At 39.2% G+C, this 22,304-nt stretch overlaps 1 protein-coding gene and 1 long non-coding RNA gene across 3 annotated transcripts; both read left to right on the top strand.

The window, feature by feature from the left end:
• The first annotated feature begins 1,317 nt into the window (after nucleotides 1-1,317).
• Nucleotides 1,318-13,468, top strand: LOC103719125 (squamosa promoter-binding-like protein 16). 2 transcript variants are annotated; one of them, XM_039117832.1, is made up of 4 exons: nucleotides 1,318-1,818; nucleotides 2,215-2,929; nucleotides 11,547-11,677; nucleotides 12,535-13,468. In XM_039117832.1, the coding sequence occupies exons 2-4, from the start codon at nucleotides 2,517-2,519 to the stop codon at nucleotides 13,191-13,193; spliced, it is 1,203 nt and encodes a 400-aa protein (XP_038973760.1). In that variant the 5' UTR covers nucleotides 1,318-1,818; nucleotides 2,215-2,516; the 3' UTR covers nucleotides 13,194-13,468. The 2 variants fall into 2 exon arrangements, with proteins under 2 accessions (XP_038973760.1, XP_008806431.1); XM_008808209.4 differs by having other exon boundaries at nucleotides 1,318-2,929.
• A 2,662-nt stretch (nucleotides 13,469-16,130) lies between these two features.
• Nucleotides 16,131-21,051, top strand: LOC113463533. Its single transcript, XR_003387892.2, has 3 exons — nucleotides 16,131-16,307; nucleotides 20,581-20,629; nucleotides 20,800-21,051. It is a non-coding gene; the product is annotated as an uncharacterized LOC113463533 (long non-coding RNA).
• The last annotated feature ends 1,253 nt before the right edge of the window (nucleotides 21,052-22,304 follow it).

Here is a 22,304-nt window from a genome sequence, read left to right as displayed (position 1 = left end):
AGTGTAGATTATTAAAAGATCTCACTTGTGAAAAGTATTTTGTGCAAATTAATAATCTCTTTGTAGTCCATGTGCTCTTCTCTTTGGAAAAGGAGCCTCGTAAAAATAGAAACTGCCCCACTACTCCCACTTTCATTAGCCGCACCATCCGCCCCATCTCTTCAATCATGCATTACAACATTACCAAGTTCATTAATTTTGTCTTCATTCTCTCATGTTATATTCCCAGCCTTGTCCCCTTTAGTTGCATATGCAAGCAATGACGCGTTGCATACAACACCGCCGCACGGATCTCAAAGCGATCCATAGATGATTTGATGGTAGATTCGTGTGAAGAAAGATGAATTCTTCTTTTGCGCGGAAGATGCACCCCAGATCCGGCCTCACACAACATTGCCCTCTCGATGGATCTTTTAAAATATCGGATGCCTAATGGTTTAGCAACTCAAGAATTTCGAGAATGTTCATTCAATTGATGAGCCTAGGGTTTAGCTGGTAGGGGAGGAATGGGAAAGATCTGCTTGAATCGAGTACTATCCATCTTTCCATCAAGTGTGCATTGACGATTCCTAAGAGGCCACATGCATGTGTTTTATGCAATCACATTCTTAATTTATTAGTCTTCCGTGTGCATCTTGCTTTTTGGTCAACCTAGAAGAACTCAGTGCCCAAGAAGCTCGGACCGAGAAGCCTGCCTTGCCCCTTCAAAGCCGCAAGGCTATCCTCCATTGGCTTCTCTTGGAAGAGCTTTTGCTTTAATGGACACCACCTGGGGAACTCATCTGCTACTGAATCCTTATATGGCATCTTTCTAATTAATCCCACTCTCATAAGTTAAACCCGTATCCTAGAAGGTTGTAATAAATAATAATTTTCCAAAGCCATACGAAAAAAATTAAAAATTGCATTGGATCTTCTTCCATGACCAATCCACCAAAAAAAAAAGGACGCTATTCCTTATACGGGGCAGGTAAGTGGGGAATGGGCAAATGGCCTTATTCCACAAGGCACATCACTATTTGAACAAGGTGGTGGAGAGAAAGGCCCTGTAAGCTCACCGGCTGGTGGTTACACCTAAACTCTTTGAAGAGTTGTTGGCGTTGGTATTTGGAATCTTGGCCTCAGAGGAGTCAAGCTTGTATAAACACCAAAAAAAGATGTTGACCAGGCATGAATGCCAGAAAAGAAAAGCTTGGAGTTTCAGAAGAGCATATATCCTTTGAGCTGGGAACTGGAAACTGATTAATAGACCAAAGAAAAACAAAGTAAAAGAAGGGGAAAAGGAAAAAATGTCAGCAAATTTGAAGCATATACACTTGTGTGTTTAACCCTTCTACCCCCTCCTTCCTCCCTCTCCCCACTCCACTCTGTACTTTCTCACCCTTGAAAAGTTGAAAGCAACCAAGCCCTGTTCTCTCTCTGCTTATTTTAATCTCACTTTCTTTATTTTTTTCATATATAGAGAAGGAGCAACAAAACAAAACCCATATGTCACTCAAAGGATTTGCTGCTTAGCAGCGTGTTAGCCCCCCACCCACCCCATCTCCCTCTATTCCCTCTCTCTTGATAATAAACATAATATCCAACTTCACTGTGACTCCTTCCAATAATTGTAGCACAAGCCTCCTGCATGCCAGTGTCTGCATCCAAATGTGTAAGCTTTGATAAGGTGGGCAGGGTTGTGAGGTCCTCAACCTACACCACCACAGTTCCCTTTTCCCTCTTCACATTTATGGTTCCCTGTGGAATCCCTGTCAGGGATTGAATGGTAGGAAAGCCCAGAACCAAATCAGTCTTCTATTGCCCCTGCTGCAGGACGTAAGTACTGACCAGTCTTCAGTTCCTGGTCTTTTGGCTCGGTGCTTTTGCCTTTTTTTCTTCATCCCTGTTCTCTCCTGTCTTAATACCTTCTTAAGAGGCTCTTCCAAGGTTACTGTAACACTAGAGCATTCGGGCTTATCAAGATGAGATTTTTCTGATCCGGGCTGTAGTTCTTTTATGTGTTCTTGGATGTCCATGCCTGCCTTTTGATCCTCCGCTTGCACTTTTAGGCTGTCCTTAGGCTTTTCAAGATGAGGTTTCTTGAACTGGGTTGTTAGATTTGCTGCTTCCACCTTGTTTCTTTTAAATCCTTATGTTTTCTGTCTCTTTCCTCTGGCTTTTATACTGGATTCCCGTCCTTTTGTTTGTTTTTGAGTCCTTTCTTTTCTCCAGCTTTGCATATCAATGTTTCTTGGCTCAAGCATACTTCATCGGTATTGGTCTTCTCGTTTGGTTAAGTCCTGGTTGGAATTTGTGGAGGGGGAGGTGTAGTGGCAGCTGCTGTGTCTGATGGACTGGTTATAGAGGCAATAAGTAGGATTGACAGAGAGAGGTGTGAGTGGGAGCGAGAGAAGAGTGACAGGAGAGAAAGGGAAACAACAAAGTAGAAGGAAAGATACTAAAAGAAGGCTGAAAGGAAGAGAGGAGAAAGAGAGCATAACAAAGCTGTAGAAGAGCTGGAGAGGGTTGCTTTCATGGAGTGGGATTTGAAGATGCCTCCTTGGGATTTGGCAGAATTGGAGCGTGGCACTGAGCCCAGTATGGGTTCGGTGGTTGGCTCTAGCAGCGGCCCTGGACAGCGGGCTAGCAGTCTGGATTGCTCTATTGATTTGAAGCTAGGGGGTTTGGGAGATTTCGGATCATCGAACAAGTGGACAGACCAGCCCAGAGTGTCGACGATGATGGTGTCCTCATCCGGTCCATCGAAGAGGCCTCGAGCCCCAGGCAATGGCAGCCACAATGCTGCATGCTCGGTTGATGGTTGCAAAGCAGACCTGAGTAAGTGCAGAGAGTATCACCGGCGGCACAAGGTTTGCGAGGTCCACTCCAAGACCCCAGTAGTGATGGTAGGTGGGCAAGAGCAACGTTTCTGCCAGCAGTGCAGCAGGTAATGAAACCGGATTTCATGGGAGAGATTGGTAAATCTTGTCAATTTTGTAGTTGCGCAATGGTTCCTACTTATATAGTGCAAATTCTTTTGTGTTCTGTTTGCAAGGCATTCCTATATATACTTGAAATTGTTGTGTTATAGTTAATTTTTCTGAATGTTTATTGGTATAAGATTTTGATGTGCTGAATGGTTGCTATTAATTTTATGACTGTTTTACACCAAAGCTACATCTATCACAGTTTGCTTTAAGAAGCCATGGAAGATAACTTATTATGCCTTCATTTAATTCAAGTCTGACTGCTATCTAATTTTTAGAATCTAATTTTTTTACTCTTCAATATAATTATCTTTATGCTCTTTGACTGTAATTCTTTTGTTACTTTTGTCTGGAAATATAGAAAAAAGGTTCATGCTTCTTAATTTTTGTGGCTATGCGCTGAAACAATTGCTTAAGAAATCTCAGCCGCAACCGCAGTTGATGATTTAAAGAGAGGATGGATCGTTTCTTTTTGATATTTTGAAAGTTTTTTCGGATATATTTTTCCCTTGCACTTGATTAAAGCATTTAATGTGATTTAGCAATTTTATGTGCTAGCTTTTGTATTCGATTTTAATTTTTCAGGTTCTTTTTGGGTATAAAACTTAGTCTATTTGACCCTTAATTTCATAGTTTTTCTTCCTCGGTTTAATTAGTGATGACCTTCTTAAGACACTTAGTTGAGGCTTCTGGCATGGTGCTGCAAGGTGAAATAGTAACCATCTTCCAACCAGTGCCAGGTTTTTCCAGACTTCAACCTAAGATTTTTTTCATAACCTTTTCTAGAGTCTTTTTTAAGGGACAAAAATCAATGCATCACATTATTTTCTCTCTTATTGACCTTGAATTTTCTCTTATTTTGTTTTCTCATGTTGTTGTTTCCATCTGTTTAATACCTTGCTGGTAATTTTTGTGGCCCGTCTTGACTCTTGAAACTTTGACTTGAAGGGAGTAAGTCATTTTGTCCAATCGTATTTTTCAAGGACTACACATATATTATCTTCAAAAAGTTATTGTAAGATTGTCCTTTTCTTTGGTTCTGCCCCATCTTTTCGTTTTATTTCCTGCCGCTTGTTTGTTCTTCTGCGGATCTAAATCTTGCTCTTTAATTCGAGAGTATCTTTCAAATCTTTCTTCTGTCACCTTTTTTGCTTCTGCTCATTTCATTTACTGCCTTGGAAGACTAAAATCTTTTCTCTATATTCTGCATTTTCCGATTCACAGAAAGCATTAAGCTTTTCCTTTTTCCTCGTGAGCATCAATATGTCTTATTCCTAGGATGAGAAATTCTACTTCCACTCTCTGGTTTTCTGCTCATTTTCTGCCCTTCTTTTCATGAGTCTTGTCCAACTTATTCTCCTTTCCCATCACCGACAGCTTCTATCTTCCAGTTCTTGTTAGTGCACATTGAATTCTTTGGATCCTTATTGTCTAATCTCCTTTTGGAACTCTGCTAGATGTAATTCACTATTACAACTGCCATAAATTCGTGCTTCCATTTGCCTCTCTTTTATGTCTGAAAGCAAATGACAGATTGAGCTGGCATATCATTTCTTGAAAATCTTCTTATCCCGAATCCCTGTCCCTCTAGTCCAATCTCAGTGTTTTTAGTGAACTAAGTTGAGTTATTCAAATCATAGAATAAGCTGGCGAGCTCTCAGTCTCTTTAAATTGCTCACTTATTGTGGCTAACTTCTGCAAAGAAAGTTCTGAATGATTTAGTATGCTTTTCCATAATGAGAATTTCCATATCTAATAATCAGAAAGAAACACTTATCTTGTTGTGAACTCACAGAGATTTCTTTTTCATAATCATTTGATGTCCTAATGGGAAATATTTGGTTCAGATAGACTTTTAATTAATTAATTGGTTTCTGGCTTGTAGAATTGCCCTTGCATTTTGTTGCTAATCTGTCATCTACTATTAGGTGTTAGTTGTCTTCCTGCTATCCAGAGCCATAGATCCTGTTACCATAGGTGTCATCATCTTGTTTCTTTGGCTTTATGCTCCTCTTTTACAATGCTGTAGTCTTTCAAGCTAATCCTTGGCTATCATCAGTTTTTCTCTATCTTTCTTTGTTTTTTTTCTTCTTTAACTAGAACTAGGATAGGAGCAAGCCCAATTGAAATTGTGGTGAGGGTGGAACTGAACCCAAGTCATTAGTTTCCAACATCCAATGACTTTACCGACTCAACCAGTTGTCACCTTTGACCATCAATAGCTTTTATCCAACCAAATGCCTTGGAATATGTCTCACAATCATGCTACGGTACTTCATCACTAAGTCTGACAACTTCTTGCTGGTAAGCTTGCTCTTTATCCCATTCCATACTTCCTCTTACCAAATACATGGGTCATCAAATTGAAACAGTTCTTCGTTTTTGCATGAATCTATGACTGCTACAAAATTTGTCATGGTGCTTGAGAACAGTTTAATGGCAACTCCACTAGTCAATCTTAGATTAAATGAGAGACTAATAATGGAAACTCCTGTGACACCTGATGCTTTTGATATTCTGATCTTGGACAATGATGAGAAGTATTATGAACCCCCTTAAGATTAGCAGCTTAAAGATCGTGTTGTCATTCTTGACGCTTCAGATCCTTTTTCATTGTGCAGTAACATCACCAGTATTACCTTGAGGAGATGATACTTGCATTTCATGCTTAAAGCTTATAAGGGAATTGCTATTGCAATTGTAAAATGTAAAGGAAAATAATAAGTTGATACTTCACTACTGCTGCTGTGTTCTCCAGCAAAGCTTTCTCGCGTTCTTTGATATTATAGATTTATATTCATTTAATTCTTACAAATTGTTTGCTTGTATACAAACAATAATAACTGATTTCCTGAAACCAATATTACTTCCTAGTATGTGGTATTTAGTAGGAGTACACCATTGAAAGTTAATGATTTGTGCCAATTAGAGATAAGTGCAGTAGAACTAATTAAAAAGGTACTTATGTACTTGAAAGACTGTGAAGGCCAAGGGTTCAAGTGGAAGTGAAGACATAAGGTAACCTATATGGAAGTTGTGACATCAAACTCGGAAATCTTGCTTTGATAGAGAATTATAAACTGATAAATTATTTCTGGTATTACATTCTTCTATTTTTAGAGGTTAAATTGTAACCTTTGATCTTGAGATAGTAAAATAGTATTTCCTAGAAAGATTCTCCCTCACACACACACACACAGAGCCACAGCTAGTATCTTATTTCTTAGGGTATCAAATATAATAATTATCATTTTGGGGGTATATCACTTAATTAAAAGGAAAAAAGGAGCTTCAGGGATTAGTGAAAAGAAACAAAGAAAGAGGGGAATATAAAGGAAGGAAAATGAAAGAGGAGAAAGAGAAGATTTTTTGCACCAGAACATAAAGATTTGTCACTCCCTTCCACTCGAAACTACAGCTTGCTATTGGATGCAGAAAGAGTGAAACACCACCAATTTCAATTTATATTAGAGCATCAATCAAGAACTGATGATGAGCAGTGCATCTCTCAAGTTGGTGCAAGTTCTCATAGTGCATTATTTGTACAGGCCTACAAGGTATATGTGGTTGAGCTTCTCCAACTGCCTTAGTAAGATCATCATTTAGATACCCATAGTGGTTGCAAATGGAAGACAATTCTTTTTCAGCTAGCCTTCTCTAAATTAAAGTAGTGATTAATTTGTAGTTCTCCTATCAAAGTAAAGGTTCATTGGACCTTGGACCTCAAAAATAACTCATAGGTTATTTCCATGTATCATGATTCCTATTCCAATACAATAGCTGATTTGGTCATCATGTAGATTTCTCCTTACTTCTCCAAGTCATCAAAATGGCCCATGAGTGAGGTATAGGGTAATGCTGATTTCTCAGAGATTAAACAGTGAAAGTTTCCTACTGCACATGCTTCTACTTTTAGGTTCTTATAATTGGCAATTGACAATACAAGGTCTAGTGAGGATTGGAGATAGGTCCATATTTCTTTGTCTTGCCTTGATGGACTGACCACAGAAAATGCATGAGCTGAACAAATACACAGTTTATAAGATAACTAGAATAAGTGGGAGTAAGGAGATCAACTTGTCAATCATGTTCGGCTATTTACATAGTTCTAAATAATTCTGACATGCGTGTGCATTCGTATATATAATCTTATGCAAGGGTTGTATCCAAGGTCCGCCGTACCGGTACCGGTCGGCGTACCGGTAGCGGCCCGGACCGGTACGTACCGGTCATATACCAGTTCTGTACTGGTCCGTACCGGTTCCATACCGATTCTCCAACGATAAGCTACCGGTACCGGATTCCACGCTGATCCGGTACTAGTCTCAGGCCGGACCGGTACGTACTGGCCTGTACCGGCCGGTACAGACCGGTATGGCAGACCATGGTTATATCAATTGAGAGTTTGTATCTAGGTGAAGTACATTCGCCCCATTGTTGGGCGTCCTGGTATAGCCGACTTCTTTTAACTACATATTTTTAGGTTATTCCATTTTCAAGATTTTCAATTCATTCCAAGACTTTCATGTTCTCATGGTAATTGGACATTGCTGACCTTGTGTCTAAAAGCTGCCAAGTTCTTGGTGATCTCTATCTAGAGATGAATAGTAATTGCTGATCTCTATCTAGAGATGGTAATTGGACATGGCTTCAATTTCTGCTCACGTTATTCCAATGGTCCTCATCACTAGAGCAAATTTACAAACTAAGAACATGCCATCAGCCTACTACTAATAGTTCAATATTAAATATATAACCATATAGTATATGTTCATTCTATTTAGGACATTCTGTTTTAGCTTTTCATGAATGAAGAGAACTCTCTAAAGTTGGACTTCTTCTTTTTTCTTTTTTTCCATAGCCTGCGAATAGTGCTTGGGAGCATATTTTGCCCACCTTCCATCACGAAATCTCCACCGGTGTTAATATAAGACTATTTTAGTTTCTTGGATTCTTGTTTCTTTTCATAATCTATTTCTTATTCAAGCATTGTGAGACCTACTAATCATACCCTTTTCGGCTACATATAATGTTGATTAAGCATTTAAGCTTTGATTCATTGTTAAAATGATAAAGTGCATTATTATTTGGTCTTTTAACACCTTCAGCATTCAATTCTTAAGTTTCCTTTAAATTCTCAATGGTTCATAATCTTCTAGGATCCATCTTTGGTCTTTTTAGCCCTTGATCCCCTTAAGCCAGATCATCATTTGTTCTGCCCTTTTTAAGCACATTTTCATCTTGATGAAGCTTGTTGATAATTTTGTGTTCAGACATATATTGAAACTCTGTGATAACTAAAGTTTGCCGACTTGGTACCGAAGGTAGTACTGCTTGGTGACCCATTCAGTATGGTATGGGTCCATATCATGTCATGCTAGTGTATATAGAAACAAGGAGGGGGAGAAGGAGAAGCAGAGGGAGGAAGAGAGAAAGAGAGAGGGAGGGGCAGGGAGAGAGGAGGACGGAGGGAAGGGGAGAGAGGGAGGGCCGGAGGAAGGGGGAGAGGGAGAGAGGTGGAGGGGCTTACCTGTGCGTCGAGGCTAGTCCCCACCTTAGCAAGGAAGGTGAAGGTGGAGCGTGGGAGGAGGCGATGCGGAAGGCGGGGTGGGTGAGGAAGAGGTTGGAGGGGGCGACGGTGGCGATGGTATGGGGGGAGATGGTGTCATAGAGAAGGCCGGTGGCGACGATGCATGTGAAGATTTGCTTGAGAAAGTGAGAGGCAGAGGGGGAGAGAGGACCTTGGAGGGCATTCGAGGGATGGGGGTGGGGGGATAGAGAGGACCTTGAAGGGCTCAGAGGGGGTCGGGATGGGGGCTCAAGAGGCATTAAAGAGACCAAACCGATTCAATCGCTGAACCATTCTAGTTCTGGATTGGTTCTGTTCAGTACAGCCCGAACCATCTAGTTTGGGTTGGTTTGGCCTTCCTTGGTGATCATATTTCTTTCTTTTTGTTTTAGTGTCTAATACTTGGCTCTCTTCAAGATTTAATAAGATTGAAATTTTCAAGCATTGCTATTATTAACTATTGGTACATATATTAAACATTGGACCTCTTCCACTGCCAGCCTTTATCTCTCTTGCTTTAGGATCCATGCAATGTTTAGACCAACTACTTTTGCTTCACATGCATTGTTTTCATGTCACCCTGCTTTGCTGCTATTTGATTTCTGAGGCGGCCTTTTTTACCACAAGTAAACATCACCATGTAATTTCTATTGCTGCTATTTTTTTTTCTCCAACTTATATAATTGTATTGTACTGACATTGTTTAGAGTCCCCTTCTATCACTTCCACTCTAGACTGCTTCTTGAGGTTTCTTTCTCAGAAGCTGCCACTAGTTCACTAGTGATTCTCTGGTTGTCTTGATCACCAATGCAATTTGCTACTGTGCTACATGCATCCCATTTTGTAATTTCTCAGCTTAACTGCAAACCTACTTTTCCCCTAACCTTCATTAACTTTTGCTGAAACACCTTCATGCTCCCCAGTGCTTGTGACCTTGTTAGTGGTTGGACAGGATGTTAGCTGAACATCTGACACAGCTGTCAAGTGTCCAAGGGTCCAGAAGAGTTGGACTTAGAACCTTCAAGAAGTAAAGTGAGGATCCGTGCGGGCGTGTGTTTAGTCCCACATCAGTTATTCGCTAGGTAGATCTTGTGTACTTATACAGGATCAAGAAACCCAAATAATACCTTCCAGCTAGCCTTTTTTGAGTGAGGTCCTGAGTTGTTACAAGTAAGGAGAGGCATACATCCATATTTCATGGATGTTTCTGTAGCAAATTATTTGTTGGGCCAATTGCTTTTTGCCTGATAGAATTGTTAAAATTTTTGTTAAATGTTCGGACTCGAGAATTTCCAGGTATAAATGCCAAAAGTTGATATATAGCAGTGATGGCATCATACTTTTGTTGATCTATGTCGAGGAGTATTGTAAAATGTTGAGGTATCCAGACTCATGGAAACTTCTTTACTTCTTTCTTGTCCTATCCCTGCTTCCCTGTTGGTCTTGATTGTAGTGTAAACTGTCAAGGAATTGATTCAAGCTGTATATAAAAAGATAATGGTACATACATCTATATGTATATATAATACATATTTTTGTATATATTGAAACATGCTTGCATTTATATTTATAATGCATATACATTCGAACCCCACCTCCCTTCCCTCCCCAACAAAAACTACGCAAGTTAATTTTTATGGTTGATCTTCTTAATAGCTGACACATCTATGGAAGATTTAGTCATCAGATAATGATACATATGCATATATAAATATAGGTGCACTTATATTTATATGCTTCTATATTCCCTCCCCCTTCGTCCCCGGGACCAAAAGGTATGCAAGTTATTTTCATGGTTGATCTTCATATTGGCTGACGCATCTATGGAGCATTGTAGCTATGTATCAGTTTGTGAAGAAGCAAGGTGTAGCCTGTATCATTATTCAAATTGCCTCCAAGGACTCAAATTGCTATAGTTTCTTAGAGACAGTTGAGGTTGAACAATGCATTTTCCCTATTATCCCTGTTCTTAAATCCAACAGATTGATTTTAGCTGACAAAGTCCTATCATCTTATCATGTTGCCTCCCCATGCACACAAATGTTCAGACTTTCTATTCAATATTTGAATCTCTCTCTCTCTCTCTCTCTCTCTGTGTGTGTGTGTGTGTGTGTGAATGTTCATATTGTGTTGTATGTGCATCACAGTGATTCCTTGTGATACAAAAAAAAAAAAGGATATGGCGTGCTGTATTAATTTGTGCCTATTGTGCCTATTGGAATCCATAATGCCTTCTGTTATTTCTTTTCAATGCTGTACAAGTCTTTAAGCCACTCTTTTCCCTAGACAAGATGGTTGTATTGGCATTCTTACCTCTATTCATCTTATCTGAATCTATAATTTTCCATGTATGCTGTATAATGACATAAACTACATCCTTTCATTGAAATTTTGATTTGCCCAGTTATCAATAATTGAAATTTTTTTCAGGACAATAGCAACCACAGATGTATTTGCTGGACTGCAGGTTCAAGCTGATAAAACAGTGACAAAGAGGACCCTTGAAACATGGAACTTTTACTGTTATTTCTACATGTGGTTGAGGATTCCCGTTATCATTCGATATCATCAGTCTGCTAAACCTGTTTGTTTTGCTCTTTCTAATTCTTGATTAGAACCCAATTTTCCCTCTATAGATCATTTTAGGTGCCATTCTAGATTTTCTCAATGTTTTGCTACCCTTATTTGTCATGTGAATATAATGCTCTCGCACTGAACTCTTATCGTTGAGTTGAATTTGCATTCTTATGCTTGCACAAAACCTTTTTATTTGTGCTCCATACTTTATGTTTACTGTCTTCACCATTACTACCTGGCAAAAGGAACCTGGGATTTGTGGAAACAGTATTGATGTTTGTTGTCATGCTTCTTTTTATTTCCAAAAAATTAGCAGATCATTTTATCTGATTTCTCCTTCACTAGAACACTAAGTATGCTCGCATTTATGGGTGTTATTATTCTAATGTTTTTCTTCATAAAAAGTTCAGTATCCTTTATTCTTCCCACAGGTTTCATTTTCTGGTGGAATTTGATGAGGTAAAACGAAGCTGTAGAAAACGCCTTGATGGGCACAATAGACGTCGAAGGAAACCTCAGCCAGATCCTGCAACTTCTGCCAGCATGTTCACAAATTACCAAGGTTTTTATGCCCTTGTGACTGAAATTCATTACAAGGCATTAAGATTATTCCATTGGCTTATGGCCACAGGATTGTCGAATGAGACCTGGAGAATTAGATTTGTCATTGCAGACTAAAATACAATGCATGATCATTCCCAACTAAAAACCAGAAGAATTCATCTGATTATATGCTTCATGTCTGCTAAGTGTCTCTCTCAGACTGCAATTTCTGATTTTTAATGTTTCTTCCAGCTTGCTGAATGATTTATCTGATTTATCCCTAAATGACTGAATTACCTAATTTTCAGCAAATTGCAAATTTTACCATTTATCTTAAATCTTATGCATGAAATGTGATCAAATTGTTTAGTATGTTAAGGACACATTATGTTGCCCTTTCACTTTCCCGTTTCTGAAAAAGGAAAAGCAGTGCCAATGGCCTGACATACCGCTGCTAAAGATATTTCTGTTTTCTTTTGACATTTCAAAATATCGGTTATCGAAATTTTTTGCTCCCATCACATTTGTTTCCTTATTCCTGTTTGCATTGCTACCGCCATACTCATCAATAATGCCACCACCACTGCCTCTCTCAGCCTCACTGCTGCTAGAACCGAGTATGTTTTCCAAATACAAGAAATCTTGCGACATTGTCATTATTCATTGCTGTTTCTTCTCCATGCTTGCTGTTTTCTTGCCATACATGTATAGAAATCATATTACAACTTTAGTACTTGTTAGCTCTTCTATATATCTTACTTCTGTTATTATCTTTCTGAGATATAGAATGTAACTGTTATTGACTTGGTGCTATTAAAAGCATAGTCCCTCATCCTACAAATTTATTGTTTTCTAATAAAATCTTCTGATGTGCAGGGACCAGGTTTTCATATCCCCATAGCTTTCCAACTGCCACACCAGAGCCTAACTGGACTGGGATCATCAAAACTGAGGAGAGTTCCCTTTATGCGCATCGCCCTCCCCTACATCTCATTGACAGGCAGCATCGTTTCTCTGACTCCTCCCATGGCTACAATAAAGAAAGAAGGCAATTCCCTTTCTTGCAGGATGGTGAGACCACCCTCAGCAGCAGAACAGCACTTGAGACAGCTTCGGTCCGCCAGCCGCTTCTTAAGGCCATCCCCCCATCAGAGAGCAGCAGCAGCAAGATGTTTCCAGATGGTTTAACGCAAGTCCTCGACTCTGATTGTGCTCTCTCTCTTCTGTCATCTCCAGCTCAGAATTCAGGCATCAATCTATGCTCAGTTGTGCCGTCAGCTGATCGGATTCCCATAGGTCTGCCTCTTGTTTCAAGCCTGCAGTATGGTGGTCTTGCCCGGTATACTCGCTCGCAGGCTTCCAACAGCGTCTCGCCGACTGGATTCACTTGTTCAGGGGTGGAGGATGAGCATGTGGGTACTGTTTCCGTTCCTGATGCTAATGATGCCGAGCTTCACTGCCAGAGTATATTTCATGTAGGAGGAGAAGGTCCCTCAGTTGGGGCCTCTCAAACTCTCCCGTTTTCTTGGCAGTAGTCAGAGTCTCTTCTAAAGAGCCAATCCTTGGAGTTTCCACATTCCTTTGGTTGTTGAAGAAAAGGTGCTCTTTCCCCACTTTTTCTTTTTTCTTTTTTATTTTCCATTTTTTTTATCATGATCTAGATGGAAAATTACTACTATGTTGCTAAATAACTAACCAGAGCTAGTATTTATGTAATCGTTGGACTACTTGACTAAGATCCTCAAGAGAGACTCAGTCTGCATCCATGTGCCCATTATGGTTATTTGTTTTAATATACTTCTAATCTTTGTGAAAAATATACATCGCATGGAGATTTTTGAAGGTTATGCGTATGTTTTGGTCCTGCATTAGGAAAATAGTGTCAGAAGAATTGATATACTTATGATGTCCGATGCTTATGTCGAGGTTTTTTATTCTAGTCTCTCCATATACTTCTAATAAGTTCTGATAGGCTATAATAAAGCTAACAACTCCCCATCTCCAATAACATGGATATGGTGCAATTGAAGTTGGGGACTTGATTGTGAATTTTTTGTGGGGGTCTTCTAGAGATTGAGGATGTGGGGTCTTAGGTTTTATTTAGTGGAGCGTGATAAGCTAGTCTCTGGTTCCATCAGAAAAATTTCTTCTGGAGGGGTATACTAGAAATTGAGGATGTGGTATCCTAGTTTCCCCCCTCCCCCCCTCCCCCCCTAGTGAAGCATCCTCAACTAGCTTCTCTGGTTCCATCAGAAAATTATATTTCTGCATAACAAGTTATTACCACTGAACTAAGCTCTAGTCTCCAATTTGAATAAATCTTCACATATTTAGACATTTTCCATCTTTGGACAGATCACGATGTCGATCATTTTTTTCCCATTTTCTATAGCCACAGTTATATGGATTTTGATCATAATAACGTAGCTCCTAGATTTGTAGGCTGAGAAAGAGTGCTAATTCTACTCTTGAGCGCTGCAATTTTTGTATAGAGATGAAAAGAAAATAATGCAGGTTCATATTATTTAAAAATTTAACCCTAAAGTCAAATTTCTGATTGAAAACTTATATGTACATGTTTGTGTAATGTCTATATTAATATAAACTAGTTTATAATAGGAACCTTAACAAGTGAGAGATTATTGATTGGACTAGGTCCATTAGCTCAACGGTGGATCAATCCAACTATAAATCAACAAGCACAGGTATGGACCAAAAAGAGATAGGAGGGAAAATGAAACAATTCTAGCGTATTTTGTGCTGGTTGGTTTGTAGTTGGATCAGTCCACCGGTGTATTGGTTCAACTAAAAATTTCACCTTGCCTGTTCCACTTCTCTTTGTGATAAGGTTCCTTTGACTAAACCGCACATAATATTTTCAAGTAAGGGAGTAGCTTCCAAGTATCTCATGAGAGGCTTTCTAAACCACACATAATATTTTCAAAGGTAAAAAAAAAAAGAAAGGATGTGGAATAGAGATTAGAGTTCTAATGCATAAGAATAATCCTCTCAAGTAAAAGGCATGCATTACACATTCCAAGAGAATTACCACCATTGATTAGATATTCCTTCCTTTTGAAAGATTGATGGGACTCTAGTAGCTCCTTAGTTCAATTTAATTCGATCAAACTCCAACAAAAAAAATGCTCGGATCCCCCCTCCAAAATGTCTGTCCTTGCTGGGCAGAATAATTTCTGTTACCAACCCAATCATCCTCCGGCAAATTTATCTCAATAAAATGATTTTTGTTAATGGAAAACAACAAAAAACTACATAAATAAATATGACAGCACCATTTATAAGTTGGAAACTAGTCCAAGTTTAGATCCACATAGGGTTTATATTAGGGTTTTGCAGGACCTAATGATACCCCTAATTCAATGTATTTTGATAAGTTTGATGAACATTTTTTAGAAATACATTGAATTTGCCATCTAACTCCGTCTGTGTTTTGTGCATAACCTATCCCAAGTCTAGATAAAAGAGGAGGATTGAGGTAGGTTAACGGCCAGTAGTAGAACTATAGTCACAGTCTATAAACATGAATCCATATAAGAAAACAATGGGGATATGCCCCACTAGCAAAGAGTAAAAGAATTCATATAGTTGACCCTCACTAACTTAGGATTAAGACATAGTTGAGAGTAATGAGGTTGATGCCATTGCAATTTAAGTAAGCTTCGAAACTCTCGCACAGAAGAGGAATGCCAACTAATGGAGAGAAAGGTACTAGGCCTTTTTCAACTATGGCAACTCCACTACCATTTGAACCCTAGACCTCTTCGACTCCCTTAAGTGGAAATTGGAGCCAACTAACTAAGCTAAGAACAATTAGTCATCAAGCTTATAGGTTTTAGAAAAATAAACATATCAAACCTCTCACATGGAGCAAATAGTTAGAAAACCAGACAGTACAAATCATAGGAAATGACAATAATTGTGTAACAAGAGCCTAAGTTGCATGTAACTATATGTATTATAATTTTATTACTTGTAACTTCAATTACATAGAAAAGGGCAATAACATGAAGCTAGACAGTTTGATAATCCGTTAATTCAATATGGTGATAAACAACCAAAATGCCACTCTGCGTCGTCTCATGGAGGGTTTTTGGAGTACGTGCTTATTGTGAAAAATAAAGAGTCCGAACTTAGTCCCGCATCGACTAGATAGCGGAGATGTCTGTTGCTTAAAATGAGGAGGCTACCCCTTTCTCTTCAGACGTGCTTTTTGTGGGGCAAATCGTGCGTGGGGAAGAGACTGAAACTCCCCCAAAATGGATAATACATTTGAGGAGAAGCAGTCGCTTTTGCTGTCTAAGCCCAGTGGGGACTGAACTCTGGGGTTCGGAGGATACCCTCGGCCTCATCAGTGCCGGTGGCACTAGAGTATGTTTTGTACTGTGATTATTCTGAACATACTCATGGCTGAATATAGTAAGATGCTGGTGCACATAAAAAAAAAAAACAAAAAAAAAAATCAAAATGCCAGTATATATTATGGTGATAATTATTCGCAGAATCCCTTCTTATTCTTCTCTTGCCTCGCCACCATCACCGGCTTCCTCCTCCTCCCTAGGCGAGATCTTCTCCTTCCCTCTCCCTGAGCGCCGCAATCGTGCCCCTCTGCCGTGACCGACGTCTTTATGGTAAGAAATCCTCTGTTTTCTTCCCCTGTAGCCAGACCACCGCCCTCTCCTGTTTTCCTGATGGCCAAACCTCTTTCTCCTTCAAAACGAAACCCTCTCCCTCTCCCCCTCCCCACGGTCGACCCCAAGCCTCTCTCCGTCTCCTATCAGTTGACGCTAGGCCGAGCCTGATCCCCTTTTTCTACCGTTTAACATTCTCAAATTGGAAGGTAGAAGCCAGGCCTCTTGATGTCTGAGGCGCACATGGCACTGGAGTCAAATCCCAATATCCCATATCCAAGATATATGTTTTTTATTACCATGCAATCCATATCTTCTAGTATTAGATCTCTTTGAAAATTTTTCTGATCATGAAAGAGATAGAATCATTAGATGCTAGGCTAGATTGATGGAATGTACCTAGACCCAGACTACCATCTAGGGTGGAGCCACCAATTTACATATGTAGAATCACCACCTTTGTTGTGGAGCTTAGAAAAGATCCGTAGCGTTTCACATATCAAATAAAACAAGAAAAAAAAATGGTATCTTAGAAAAGCCTACTAATTTGCTTTAATTGTTTTAGATCCTGCATAATCTTTTTATTGGATGAAATTTTTAGACAAATCAATCAATATTGGTAAGCATCTTTACCACCCTAGCGATTCATAATGTATTATATTAATCTAAAAATATTTGATTTTGATGATACAAAACATTTGAATAAGAAGTTTAAGTTTACTAATTACCTGTTTGGAGTATACTAGGATGCTCATAGGATGCTAAGAATATATCAATCCAAAATTCTTAAAGTGGAAGAATGAAACTCAAATTTATAAAGCTTTGAACTAAGAGGAGTCAACCTGAAGAACACTACGAGCCGACCCCGAATGTCCACAGGCAAAAACAGAAGACTTTAATTTTGGGCAGTTTCAAGAGTTAATCCTAGAAAAATATGAGTCGATTTTGGCACAATAACAAAGAGGAGAGTAGTGAGGATTTGTGCGGACTGTTTAGTCCTACATCGGTTATTCGCCGAGGAGATCTTGGGTACTTATACTGGACTAAGAAATTCGAAAAATATCTTTCGGCGGTCCTAGATTATTGCATTTACCTAACACTTACTCTAAACATGTTCTAATTTGTCTTAAATTTGCTCTAAAGTTTGGGAAGCCATTTGTTTTCAGCTTTGAAGATTGGTGGATTAAGGAGATGAGCTAGATGTGATTATACAATAGGACTAGCATTTTTTTAGAGGAATGACTGCTCTGAAGGTGCCTGGATTGCTAATCTGAGTCGATGTAGACATGTTAAACAATGGTCAAAAGGAAAAAGGAAAAGTCAGAGAGCAAAGCAAAGATCATCTACAGACCTTTCACTCAATGAATTGAATAGCAACAGGATCCTCAAATAATCTCTAAAGGATATCTATTCTAAAGAAGAATTATAGCGGAAGCAAAGGTTGAGGATGCAACAAAAATTCTTCCTTCTTTTGTAGGGTGTCTTCAGGAAAGAAAGAAGGTGATAGAAACCAAATCTTTAACTAGAAGAAGACCAATAACATACCTTTCGGAAGTGTGCAATATTTCCATGAACTTTTTTGGCTAGGATTACATGCATTGAGCTGTGTTCTTGAATGTTGTCCTCCTTGTTGTAGCATGAATTTGTGGTCAGAAATCTATTTATAATTGACATGATAACTCCTTTTCACAATCCAAGAGTCTAGTGGGTTAATGAATAATAGAGGGAGATGGGAAAGAGGAGAGGAGTTTACTTCAATGATCTCTCCCGTTTCTAATCCCTTTTCTTTTATTATAGAACGGTTGGAGAAATTTTTGAAGTTTGTTAGAGCTGTAATAACTAGACAAAATAATTATCATCATATACTAACTCCTATATGAACCAAGACTTGAACCTGGCTTGAGCATGCCCTCATGGGTGCCCTATCTTGGTTCCTAACAAGAAGAAACACCATCACCTTTTTGCTAGATGAAGGGATTGAGTCTAACAGTCAAGATGATATCATTCATAGATTTCATCCTTTCTGCAAGAAGCTATTCTCCTCTGAGGGTCACCATAAGATGCCTCTTCATGTCAATTGGAGTTAGCTTTATGGAGCACTAAGCATAGACTTCTTTACTCTGATATCTTCTTTTCAACTTGGAGGAGATCAAAGATGTCTCCTTGGGAAGCAAGAATATGAGGACCCGTGCGAACGTGTGTTTAGTCTTACATTAGTTATTCACTAGGTAGATCTTGGGTACTTATACAGAATTAAGGAATCCAATATATACCTTCAGACTAGTCATTTTGGGTGAAGTCATGGATTGTCTTAATAGTATCAAAACAGACCCAGCCCATGGCCCATATGGACTAGGAGATATTGAAGCACGGGTTCATAAAGGTTGACCACGGGCCGATCGTGGTGCTTATGATTAAATTTGAATGGATTTGGACCTTTAGCCGGACAAGGATGTAAAAGCTTAAACGGGGGAAGTATGTGAAGACTCGTATGGATGTATGTTTAGTCCCACATCAGTTATTTGCTGGATAGATCTTGGGTACTTATACAGAATCAAGAATCTCAAGTAATATCTTGTGGCTAGCCATTTTGGGTGAGGTCCTTGGTTGTTACAAAAAGCATTAGGTCCTGATAGTTTTGCTTTACTTATCTTCCAAAGATATCGGAAACTAATCAAGAATGATCCACTTGGTGCTCTTTGAAGGTTTGTTCGATGGGAAGCTAGATCTCTCTGGGTTGAATTTTGCATATCTCATTGCTAACACCAGGAGATTTAGACCCATTTGCTTACTAAATAGTGCATGTAAAATAATTTCCAAGGTCTTGGGCATGAGATCAACATGGTTTCTGCCACATCTCATTGATAACATGCAGTAAGCTTCTATGAAGGGGAGATTCATACTGAAGAACCTCCTATTAGCTCATGAAATTATCACTCAGTGCAAAGCCTCCGGTATAAAGTTGGATTTCAAAAAGACTTTGATAGGCTTTAGAGGCATTTTTCCTTCTCGGTATTGGAGGCTTAGATTTCTCAACTTTGTGGATTTAATGGGCCAGATTGGTACTCTCGTCAGCATTGGTTGGAGTCCAACCAATGCGGCCTACTCTCACCTGCCTTGTTTATCACAATAGGTGGGCTAGCAAGGATTTTGGGACACACTGATGGTTCTGTTCTCGTTAAAGGTTTGGGTGACCTTCGGACTCTGCAATTTGTCGATGATTCATGGCTTTTCTATGAAAGTTAAATGACCGAGATACTTGTTCTAAAAACAATACTACTGTGCTTCGAAAAGTCTGTCTAGGCTTAAAATCTATCTCCCAAAACAGTGCTGTGATGTATCAATATGTCAGATGGGGTTGCCGAATTCTCTATTATATATCTTAGTTTATCGCTTAACATCTGTTTGGGTAATCCAACAAGATTCAGTTAGATTTTTTGTTGGATTCGTAGATTGAGCGGCCTATATTGGGCATGGTCCATATCAGCCCAATATCCCTAGCTCGAGATGTACGAAAGAAAAAAAGACCATTAACTCCCCTTAACACACCTAGTTTGCTCTGCTCGAAAATGTCATTCAAAGAATGGCATCTTAGGGAGGGAAGTGGCAGAATTACTCTTTGTTTTATACACCGATTTTCCCACTACCTAAATAGGTGTGAAAGAATTGATCGAAGGAGATCATTCTTCAGGAAAGGGACGGAGTATTTCATTGCAATCAAAATGGGCATGAAAATATGTGGAAAATTCAGAAGCTAGATGGAGGCTAGATACGCCAAAATGAAGCTGGGGCCCGGACAAATTTGGGAACAAAGTGCTAATTCACCACGATGCGACGGGCAGTCACCTCAACAAACACGTCAATGGATTCTTCCACCCATTGGACTGCGAACCCTCCCTGCCGATGGGGTATGTTCTGCCAAATCTCTCTGCTTATAAAGCTCTGCTCTCTGCCAAAAATACCTCGGTTCTGCTAATCTACAAACGATTGGTTTTATCTTCAAGTGAAACAATTCTCACTGCACGCAATCTCTCATGATGATTCCAACACATGTTTAGCTCGCTACAGACATCAAACATTGTGGTTTCATAGCGGGAAGTCTCATCCACGTCCGGTGTCATTTTTATCTTAGTTATTTAGTTAATAGTGTTGTAGAAGTACCAACAATCTCTCGTATACATGATTAAGGCGAGACTCTCAGGTGTTTCAAAACTAGATTATAGACCTACTTCTCTTGTACTTAGTACTGATTTAATATATTCTGATTGAACAGGGAGGTGATGAATTGCAACAAATTTGCTAAGCCATGCAATCGCCAACTGGTATATAATTTTCTCGTGTCGATAGGTGTCGATAGGATCAACTTTCTCTTTTTTCCTTCTTTTTTTTTTTTGTCGATAGGTGTCAAAGTTTTCTCCTTAAAAAATATTCTCTACAATCAATGTCATATCCAATGTTTAAACTGAATCTTTTTTTTGGAGGTCATCCCCAGGTATCATTCGGATCCAATGCCTAGAACGAGTGTGAGCAATTCTGTGCCGGGATGGACAGCATGACACCAAGCAATCTTCTTGCTCATAGTTATAAACGTAACTCTGTGTAATCCGATAATTGCAACATAGACCTCTGCAGTGCATGCGTTGGGCGTACAAGGGCATCCCAGTCTTGAGCTTTATGTGGTGGTGATCATGTGGTTGTTGGTTATATAACATTTTCCACTGGATTCTCTTCTTCCACCATCACACATTTGATAGCGTACGGCATATATTCAGTGTTTTTTGAGCCTTTATTCTCTTCAAAGAATGAACGATCGCGAAAGGAGAAGGCCATCTTCGAACCTTTATCCTCGGGCAAAGAAAGAACGATCGTGAAAGGAGAAGAGTATCTTCAGCGTTTCCTATGAAACACTCGCGACAAAAACGAAAAGAAGCAGAAGAATAAGAAAAAGACATCTTCAATAGCTAATTGGTGTTATATGTTGATGCTGTTCTGAGAGTAAAATATGTCTGATTTAGCGATGCTAGCACAAATTGGAGCTTTTCTATTAAATTATATGGATCTGAAGCCATTTATATATTCTTCAGGCTAGGGCAGGCTCAATAAGCATAGGCCACTTGCAGGTCAAATAATATCTATATGTTATATCGTGTGCACAATCTGTACATTAGGCTGCAAGTGGGCCGGCTTGCCCCGTGACTCGATTCGACCCGCTTAGACCGACCCATTTTGGAGGATCCATGGGGCTGGGTTGGGTTCTAAAATTGGACCCGTTCTATTTTTTAGGTTGGATCTGGATTTACTGAATTCAGACCCGATCCGATCTGATACGACCCATTTGAATTTTCTGCTTGTTAACAATCTCAATGTGATATTACCCTGCCGCCACTTACACCAAAGAGTCTTGAGGTATGAGCAATAAATAGATGTGCACAACTATATCATTTTGCTTTTATCCGTGCCTGAATTTATCAAGAATAGAACCCATTAATACATTACAGATTAACGGTTTAAGCCTTTTAAAATGTCACCAACAAACAAAAAGTACATTACAGATCCGAACTAGATCCAAAATTTTTGGGTTGGGATCGGACTATACATGAATCCGACCCAACTCGAATGACCCGTTGGGTTAGAAATTTTAGCAATCGACTTAATCTGATCTTCTATTGAATTGGGTTTGAGTCCAACATTAGGATTCGAACAAGGAGCCGGGCAGGGTCGGGGTCACTCATGACTCGGTCCGACCCGACCCATTTGCACCCTTATCTGTATACTTTAGCTCTACTTAGATTTCACCACTTTTGTTCTTTATCTGACCCATTGAATCCTACTGGTCTGAGCAGTCGGGCACTGTCACCCGACCAAATTGATCTAAGGGCATGAGACCATAGTATTTAATTTTGACTTCTAAAATTATGTTAAATTTAATAATATCTTAATGATATTAAACAGGTGTATCTAACATGTTTGCCTGAAGTGGGATTTAAAGCGAAAAGA

This window comes from Phoenix dactylifera, unplaced genomic scaffold (genome assembly GCF_009389715.1).
Source record: "Phoenix dactylifera cultivar Barhee BC4 unplaced genomic scaffold, palm_55x_up_171113_PBpolish2nd_filt_p 000277F, whole genome shotgun sequence".
Taxonomy (NCBI): domain Eukaryota; kingdom Viridiplantae; phylum Streptophyta; class Magnoliopsida; order Arecales; family Arecaceae; genus Phoenix; species Phoenix dactylifera.
This window is presented reverse-complemented; position numbering and strand designations above follow the sequence as displayed.